This window comes from Oncorhynchus gorbuscha, linkage group LG07 (genome assembly GCF_021184085.1).
Source record: "Oncorhynchus gorbuscha isolate QuinsamMale2020 ecotype Even-year linkage group LG07, OgorEven_v1.0, whole genome shotgun sequence".
NCBI classification, from domain to species: Eukaryota; Metazoa; Chordata; class Actinopteri; order Salmoniformes; family Salmonidae; genus Oncorhynchus; species Oncorhynchus gorbuscha.
In genome coordinates, this window is record NC_060179.1 from 17,929,052 (window position 1) to 17,939,022 (window position 9,971).

A 9,971-nucleotide genomic window follows, 5' to 3' on the forward strand; every position below is an offset into this window, starting at 1 on the left:
TCTCTGATGTGTGGACCTCTAACCATCTTTGTGGTACCATTTGATAGTCAACATTTGTTTTCATTGACATTTTAGTTCATGTATCAGCCAAAACATGACACATATTCAAGAGCATGCTGTTTTTCCACCAATGGTGGGCACAACACAAACACGTTTGATGATGCAAAATAAGGTCTCTAAGTTACAACACACACTACCGTTCAAAAGTTTGGGTTCACTTAGAAATGTCATTGTTTTTGAAAGAAAGGCACATTTTTTGTCAATTAAAATAACATCAAATTGAGACATTGTAGACATTGTTAATGTTGTAAATGACTATTGTAATGGAATATCTACATAGGCGTACAGAGGCCCATTATCAGCAACCATCACTCCTGTGTTCCAATGGCACATTGTGTTAGCTAATCCAAGTTTATAATTTTAAAAGACTAATTGATCATTAGAAAACCCTTTTGCAATTATGTTAACACAGCTGAAAACTGTTGTTCTATTTAAAGAAGCAATAAAACTGGCCTTCTTTAGACTAGTCGGGTATCTGGAGCATCAGCATTTGTGGGTTCAATTACAGGCTCAAAATGGCCAGAAACAAAGAACTTTCTTCTGAAACTCGCCAATCTACTCTTGTTCGGAGAAATGAAGGCTATTCCATGTGAGAAATTGCCAAGAAACTGAAGATCTCGTACAACGCTGTCTACTACTCCCTTCACAGAACAGCAAAAACTGGCTCTAATCAGAATAGAAAGAGGAGTGGGAGGCCCAGTGCACAACTGAGCAAGAGGACAATTAGATTCTCTAGTTTGAGAAACAGACTCCTCACAAGTCCTCAACTGGCAGCTTCATTAAATAGTACCCGCAAAACAACAGTGAAGAGGTGACTCCGGGATGCTGGCCTTCTAGGCGACATGAAACAAATCAGAGTTCACTCATTTTTAGATAAGAGGTTAAAGGTTAGATATAAAAAATTTAAAAAAACAGTTTATCTTTTTAAAGTGATGGTAGGGTGGTGTATGCAAAAAGGCTCCATTTTGAGCTCCTCTATCACCTAAATGTGATTGAAATCATATGGAAAGAACCTGAAACATACCATACAGTGATATGAAGAGTCTCCTACCCTATCAGTGATATGAAGAGTCTCCTACCCTATCAGTGATATGAAGAGTCTCCTACCCTATCAGTGATATGAAGAGTCTCCTACCCTATCAGTGATATGAAGAGTCTCCTACCCTATCAGTGATATGAAGAGTCTCCTACCCTATCAGTGATATGAAGAGTCTCCTACCCTATCAGTGATATGAAGAGTCTCCTACCCTATCAGTGATATGAAGAGTCTCCTACCCTATCAGTGATATGAAGAGTCTATCTAGTCTCCCTATCAGTGATATGAAGAGTCTCCTACCCTATCAGTGATATGAAGAGTCTCCTACCCTATCAGTGATATGAAGAGTCTCCTACCCTATCAGTGATATGAAGAGTCTCCTACCCTATCTACCCTATCAGTGATATGAAGAGTCTCTACCCTATCAGTGATATGAAGAGTCTCCTACCCTATCAGTGATATGAAGAGTCTCCTACCCTATCAGTGATATGAAGAGTCTCCTACCCTATCAGTGATATGAAGAGTCTCCTACCCTATCAGTGATATGAAGAGTCTCCTACCCTATCAGTGATATGAAGAGTCTCCTACCCTATCAGTGATATGAAGAGTCTCCTACCCTATCAGTGATATGAAGAGTCTCCTACCCTATCAGTGATATGAAGAGTCTCCTACCCTATCAGTGATATGAAGAGTCTCCTACCCTATCAGTGATATGAAGAGTCTATCAGTGATATGAAGAGTCTCCTACCCTATCAGTGATATGAAGAGTCTCCTACCCTATCAGTGATATGAAGAGTCTCCTACCCTATCAGTGATATGAAGAGTCTCCTACCCTATCAGTGATATGAAGAGTCTCCTACCCTATCAGTGATATGAAGAGTCTCCTACCCTATCAGTGATATGAAGAGTCTCCTACCCTATCAGTGATATGAAGAGTCTCCTACCCTATCAGTGATATGAAGAGTCTCCTACCCTATCAGTGATATGAAGAGTCTCCTACCCTATCAGTGATATGAAGAGTCTCCTACCCTATCAGTGATATGAAGAGTCTCCTACCCTATCAGTGATATGAAGAGTCTCCTACCTATCAGTGATATAGTCTCCTACCCTATCAGTGATATGAAGAGTCTCCTACCCTATCAGTGATATGAAGAGTCTCCTACCCTATCAGTGATATGAAGAGTCTCCTACCCTATCAGTGATATGAAGAGTCTCCTACCCTATCAGTGATATGAAGAGTCTCCTACCCTATCAGTGATATGAAGAGTCTCCTACCCTATCAGTGATATGAAGAGTCTCCTACCCTATCAGTGATATGAAGAGTCTCCTACCCTATCAGTGATATGAAGATTCTCCTACCCTATCAGTGATATGAAGAGTCTCTACCCTATCAGTGATATGAACCCTATCAGTGATATGAAGAGTCTCCTACCCTATCAGTGATATGAAGAGTCTCCTACCCTATCAGTGATATGAAGAGTCTCCTACCCTATCAGTGATCAGATATGTTCTTGACGTAAGACAGAGTCTGTGAGCAGGTAATGTGGGGGTAGGTACAGTATGTTATCTTTTACAGCTGTAAAAAGGAAGGGTGTTGTATCTATCAGAGAATGAACATAGCAAGGACAGGATAATAAAACTGAGAAGGGAGTGATTTAGTTGATAGTTGTCAGATAGTTGCATAAGAATCAAAACATCGTCTGATGTTCATCTAATGAGATTTAGTTAACATGGTCTAGTAAATTTGACCTGAATCAAAACTTTTTTTTAAATGTAGTAGGTCCTGAGCCTAAACTTATTTGATATATAGTAGGGTAAGTCGCTCTGGATAAGAGCGTCTGCTAAATGACTTAAATGTAAATGTAATGTAAATGTAGTAGGGCCTTAATCAAAATGTAGTAGGCCTATTCTGCTTATGTGAAGTGTCCATTGACTGCTCAAGGTAGGTTGGACTGATAGAGAATCCTGGGAAAAGTCCCAGGCGGGGACAATCTGCTGAACTACTGACCTCCACGGTCAACACTGGAGTAACATTCTACAGAGGACTAGACACTGGAGATGTGAAGCTTCTCTTGTAGTATTTCACTCTATGACTGATGCGTTGGGAATTATATAATCATGCAATCCCTGTGTTTTCTAAATGGTTCTGTGATCGGTGGGGAAATTATATTTTACTGTACTTGTTGAGGCATCATTGTTTAGATATGATCAGTAATAGGAAGCTCGGGAAAAGAAAGATGACAATTATTTAATGAAGTGTACTGATTCAAGATCACTTAAATAGGATATTGGGATTGCATGGTTTTTGTTCATGTGGATCATCCATGCTGTGGTCCTTCTGTAGCTCAGTTGGTAGAGCATGGCGCTTGTAACACCAGGGTAGTGGGTTCGATTCCCGGGACCACCCATATGTAGAATGTATGCACACATGACTGTAAGTCGCTTTGGATAAAAGCGTCCGCTAAATGGCATATTCTTTCAATGCCCTCAATTTCTACTTCTCACACCAAAAGCTTTGTCTTTGTCTTATCCAAACCAGAGGATTGTGCATCCTGACTGAGAATCCCTTTAAAATGTCTGCAGTTGATTCAGACATGGAATATGTCCCTTATTTCAAAGCTTCAGGGGGACAAAGACAGAGACTCCTCTCTCCCAGCAGGACTAAACCTGCTCTCTTTAGTCCTGACATCTGTACACTCCATTCCAATCCTGTAGGATACTCTATTCATTGGCACACCGTTTTCACTATCCAACCAAAACACATTTTGTCTCTTCAATATCCTGGAAGTGATTGCAGCATGTATTCAAATCTACCTGTCTTTGGAATAAGGAATAGTGTGCAACTTTCTATGTTTGTTAGCAAACCTCACAAAAACTGCAGATGTGAACTCTTAAAATACACAATGAAGTGAACTTGAGTATTTTGGACAAACTATATATCTGTATAATTTCTGTCATTTTGTAGAGATCCTCATACTTGCCATTGCACCACAGTGTAACTGCAAAAATACGGCACATTTATTGACTTTTAGGCCTACTAGAGAGCAGTAACATTTTGGACACAACTATTATCCTTCATTTTCTGATTTTAACAGTAATCAGGGCACAATACCAAAGTATCTATTTTGGCCTGAACATTGTCTCTACTCAAATGTCCTAACGAGTTTCTGAACAGCGGAGAATAAAATGTTAGTTCTTCTTTAGTAACTATATCACATCATTATTCTATAAATACCAAATGAACCAAATAAACCAAGGATATTTTAGTTTCATAATACTTTCAAAATTGTGTTTGTCAAGAGACAACAAGAGATCACATTGGAGCAATTAGAACATGTGCCAGCCAGGTGAGGACAGCATGAATGCACAACCTTTCCATATAATCTTCACTCTAATTTGAAACATTTGACTTTCGATTTCTACACGGTAAAATAGACGACATGATGGTTGACATAAAAAAAAACACTTCAGGCTTAGGCTACATAAGACACACAATAGGCTAAAACTCATTTCACACTTTCATATATTATACATGTATTTATTTATTCGAAATGTATTTATTAGAAAGTGCCATTTTCTCCCCATAATGGTCTGCTTAATTGTCTCAATGGGCCCAGTTAATTCATTGAAACTTTCACTTGGTTAGATAGCCTTCATCATAATGTGGCCTTTAACAGCTTCTGCATTGCCTATATTTAAATTAAACCTGTGCATAAATCGGAACGAGATGATATCCCCACCACTTGGCGATCATGGATGGTGTTGAATCGTCGATTGTATGTCCTCTCGCGCTAAATAGTAGTCCATCCATGAAACGAGACAGTCTGTCTGCCAATGAAAATCTGGCTAATCCAACTTGTTTTCACGGTCTTGCTGAAGTAAGGGCTTGGGCATTAGCACTACATTAACTTTCACAAAAGAGACATGCATTCCCGAAACTATTCTTTCACGTTGGACTCGCACTGCATATTCTCAAGGGACTTCCTACTGTGCGCAAATAGCCTACACCCAACTGGTACGCTCCTGCACAGTACCTGCGTTTGAGTACTCTCAGAAGTTTTAATATACTTTTGAATAAGAACATCTATTTTAATTATACTGACACATGCAGGCTACTGCCAGTGCCCATTAGGCTAGTCTGCCTACTGTTTTATATATTTTCAAAATATGCAATCGTCCATATTTTAATAATTACACGCAGAGCCATATATTTAGATAATAAATATATATTTTATAATAGGCTACAATAATATATTGTTTTGTAATAAATATGGTGTACAGGACTGCCTATTTTTTCCGTGCTGTTACTATAGCCTAATGTGATCTAGTACTTTTTGGGCTACTTGTTGACAATTTGTCACAATGGCACAACAAATCAGCAACACAATTAATGAGAAGTACGCCTAATATTTTGAATTGACATGATCTCTATCTTCATTCAGTGTATCTGTTTAGTGGACCGAGGGTGTTAATCCCTCAATGTTTGTATATTAGCTGTGCTATGTATATTGCTTGCCATAAATTGTTGATTGAATGAAAGCCTCACCCAAAATTCCTCGTTTTTTCCCCCCTCTCTGCTTGTGGGCCACTCTCGTTCCCTCCCCCCACTCCAACGTTCTACTTTCATTCTCAAATCTCTGGAGTCTCCCACCTCTTTTATATGGGTCACAATCTGTGCTTAATGTAAGCAAGTCTCAACATTTAAGAAAGTTAGATGGGGGTTTCTCGTTATGACCCCCAATACCTTGTGGAAGGCGGGGGGGGGGTAATGATTCAAAAGGAACATTCAAGTGGACTGATATACAACACAACACAATTTGGATAATCTGTGTGGCTCACTCCCATGCGCTAGAAGAAAAATAAACGCACACCTTTTAAGACGAGGTGCTGGCTAGCGGAATAGAAACTTGAAAATAAAAGAGAGCCGCACACTAGGAGCTCAGATGCAAAAATGTAATACCAACGTTTTCACAGCCAAACTGTCTTCATCACTCCCATGCGCACCTGCTGCGTAAAAGTTTTGGGGCACCTTTGCCAAAAGGAATGCTGTGGTAAATTGCCTCTTGTCCGATGGGTTATTTACAGATTTACTCTTTTACTCTCTCGCACACACAGATACCCCCCCCCCCCTTCTGCCCGCAGATAGCGCTTCATTCTCTCCTCCATTACGCAGCGGGATTTACATGAAGCTGTTAATTGTTTGCTCTTTAAATAGAGGCGGCCTGGAGCCAACAGTCTGCCAGAGGTTACGAACCGACTCCCTCCCTCCCCCTCCTGCCCGACAGTGCAGCCCCCTGGATGATCAGCATGACAAAGCACTGGGGGGGTCAGAGCCTGCTGGCACCACCCGCTCTCCTACCTGCGCTCTCCTAGCCTGGGAGGCCACCACGACCATCAACTTGACTTCCATATCCATCCTCTGATTGCCACAGCGCGGTGCTCTGCAGCCTAACACGGGCCTTCCTACTCAACCCAGGTGCCAGTCCAACAGCCTCCACGGCTGGAAAAGCTTGCCCCTGCCCAGTTCAGCTGGGCCACAGCGCCCATGGATAAAGCGATGCAGCCAAACCACCACGGACCGCCCGGGTCATCCTACCAGCCGTCGCCCGAGCTCAACAAAGATGGGCCGATCACGGAGGAATCTTGGGACCAGACGAAAAATGGAAAGAAAAAAAACTATCAGCGCTACCCCAAACCACCCTACTCCTACCTCGCAATGATTGCCATGGTCATCCAAAATTCTTCAGAGAAGAAGCTTACGTTGTCTGAGGTAACGTGAGTTGGTGTGCGAACATGCGAGTTTAGAATAAATTGTATATTTTGGTCAAATTACGCAAGGTTATTTGTGTCAATTTAGGCCAAATTACGCATGATTATGTGTGTACATTTTGGCTGTTAATTATTGTTATTTTCATGTATTATTTAAGTTTCAGCAAAGAACGTTGATATACTTTATTATTTAAAAAGTTCTAATCGGGGATTCTGTCTTATCGCAAATTTTTTTTTTTTAAAGGTCTTTGTAGGGGTAGGTATACGACGTTCGATTGCATTAAACAGACAGAACAGTACAATCATTTGACGCTAAACAGAGTAAGCTAGTAACCCCATGGCCCACTTCAGTGACTGCCATGCTTTTCTGGGTTTGTTTTGTTAAGGATAGCAGCATACAGTGAAACCAGACACTGAGATGTATCAGCTGGAGTTGGCTGAGTTGATAAGAAACATAGTCGATGATAGCTCTCTGTGTAGGCTATCAGTCCGACAGTTCATCTTACTTTTGTATTATAGGCCTATGAAAAGGCTGCAATCATGTTTTCAATCATATACAGTATCTCTTTAATATAGTCTGCTAATTTGACTGTTTAATGCAGACACCCATTGATGCAAGTTGACTCCTTTCTTATTGTCTCTCCCCAGATTCTAAAGGAGATCAGTACACTTTTCCCTTTTTTCAAAGGGAACTACAAAGGCTGGCGGGACTCAGTGCGACACAACCTCTCTTCCTATGACTGCTTTGTTAAGGTGTGTCTGATTTAGTGTCTTCTTTATTATTGTTATGTCAATCAGTGGGCTCAATTATATGTTTGATTCTAGAATCCAAACAACCTATAAGCAAGTATACATATTACATTTACATGTTAGTCATTTAGCAGACACTCTTATCCAGAGCGACTTACAGGAACAATAATTTTTTAAATTTTTGTATTTGACCTTTATTTAACTAGGCAAGTCAGTTAAGAACAAATTCTTATTTTCAATGACGGCCTAGGAACAGTGGGTTAACTTAACTGCCTGTTCAGGGGCAGAACAACAGATTTGTACCTTGTCAGCTCGGGGGTTTGAACTCGCAACCTTCCGGTTACTAGTCCAACATTAGGGTTGAGTGCCTTGCTCAATGGCATATTGGCAGATTTTTCACCTAGTTGGCTCGGGCATTTGAACCAGCGACCTTTCGGTTACTGGCCCAATGCACTTAACCACTAGACTACCTGTGTAGCCTATCGAAAGCCACTGCAGTGCTTTATGAAACATTAGATGAAGCAAATCATTCTAGCAAATGATGAGATGTGAAACTGGGGAGATCCTGTCTGACTGGTTTTCAGGTTGTACTATACTTTTGATCTCACCGCTGTCTGTCACTCCTGGTCCCTGTAGGTACTGAAGGATCCTGGGAAGCCCCAGGGGAAGGGGAACTTCTGGGCCGTGGAAGTGAGCCGGGTGCCGCTGGAGCTCCTCAAGAGGCAGAACACTGCTGTGTCACGCCAGGATGAGACCATCTTCGCCCAGGATCTTGCTCCTTACATCCTGCATGGGCACCAACATAAGCCAGATGCAGAGCCCCCGGCCCCCCCCACCACCAATCATTGTTCTACCCCGAGGACCCATCACAACCCCCCCTCCCGGCCCCTCTTTCACCGCTCTATCCCCCATGCCCACCAGACAGCTCTCCCCCTCTCAGGAGGACCTGTACCGGCCCAAGCTGGACTCGTCCTTTGCCATTGACTCCCTCCTCCACAGCCTGAGACCGGCCAGCGAAGCAGGAGAACCCGACAGGGGCAGGGACTGCTGGGGGGGTGGAGCCCCACTCTCGTCCTTCCCCTCCTCCATGCGCTCGCTACTCCTCCTCCGCCCGCAGCGCCTCAGCGAGCTCCGTCAGCCCCGCCTCGTCTTCCGATGAGGACTGGAGGGGCGTGTCGCAAGGCGGGAAGCAGGTGCCCGAGGGCGAGGCGGGATCAGACGGGTACGAGGACAGCAGACCCCCTCCACACAAGACTGCCCGCCGAGGCTGCCCCCCTCCCTGGGAGCTTCCCACCTCATATGCCAAGTACACACCGCCCAATGCCGTGGCCCCGCCCAGCATGCGTTTTAACGGAGGCCCTCTGATGCCTCTGGGCATGCCTCTGTATGGTTACGGAGGGTCTCCTGTCACATCCAGCCATTTTGTAGGTCATGCCTACTGGCCCCTCTTACCCAGCGGGCGCCCTCCCCTCATTATGGACCTGGACACTATGCTCCAGTCAGTACCGCCCAATAAGAGTGTGTTTGATGTGCTGGGTCCACCCAATCAGTCGTCTCACCAGCCTGCTGGTCAGTATGCCCTGCAGAGTGAACCCCCTCTCAGACGTTATCCCCATTATTGACTATGACTCAAATCAAGCAAGCACCGAACATATTGTAAGTGCAATGCAGGGATAAGAATGACCTATCCGTACAAACTTAACTTCGTGTCCACATTTATTAAATGTTTACAGAAGACCAAATTGTAAATTCAAATGTACAACCACTAATATCTACCTCAAATATACAACCACTAATATCTACCTCAAATATACAACCACTAATATCTACCTCAAATATACAACCACTAATATCTACCTCATTCTTATGAAATCAGTTAATACAGGGATGTTGCACTGCCCGCGTTTGCACGATTGTATTGTCAATGTGATTAATTTTTCCTTTTAAGAAATCTCTCTTAAATGCTGCCTACCTCGACTATTGAATGTGTTTTTTCAGTGGATTTCTTTTCTAGAGGAAAAGTATTTTCTTCCCTTTGGTTTTTATGGTTGTCTTTTGAAAAGCTTGATCAGTATTTTAAGATGTAAAACTGAACATGGAGCCAGTATTGAAAAGTCATCTTTTTCTTCACAGGGTATGAAATAAAATGTTTTCTTTCACTCAACTGTTGGCTTTGATAGTATTCATATAGGAAAAGACATGGCGCTGTTCAATATTGCAGAGAAGTGAGGTTTTCTAAGCCTCACCTAAGTGAAGAGAGAGCTCTTTGTCTTTGTGCGTGTGCTGTGTTGGTCATCTTGTCTCATCGGTGCCCAGTGGATCACTGCCTCTTACTCCAGTGAGGTTAGGTGTGTTT

The 9,971-nt window shown here is 42.6% G+C and overlaps 1 protein-coding gene across 1 annotated transcript; it reads left to right on the forward strand.

Annotated features, from left to right (window-relative positions):
* Positions 1-6,363: 6,363 nt before the first annotated feature.
* On the forward strand, positions 6,364-9,429 carry LOC124039140 (forkhead box protein H1-like). The gene is given in 5 exon segments (XM_046355025.1): positions 6,364-6,866; positions 7,514-7,618; positions 8,252-8,459; positions 8,515-8,668; positions 8,670-9,429. Coding segments are annotated over 5 exon segments (1,260 nt in total). The 5' UTR covers positions 6,364-6,641; the 3' UTR covers positions 9,238-9,429.
* Positions 9,430-9,971: the final 542 nt, after the last annotated feature.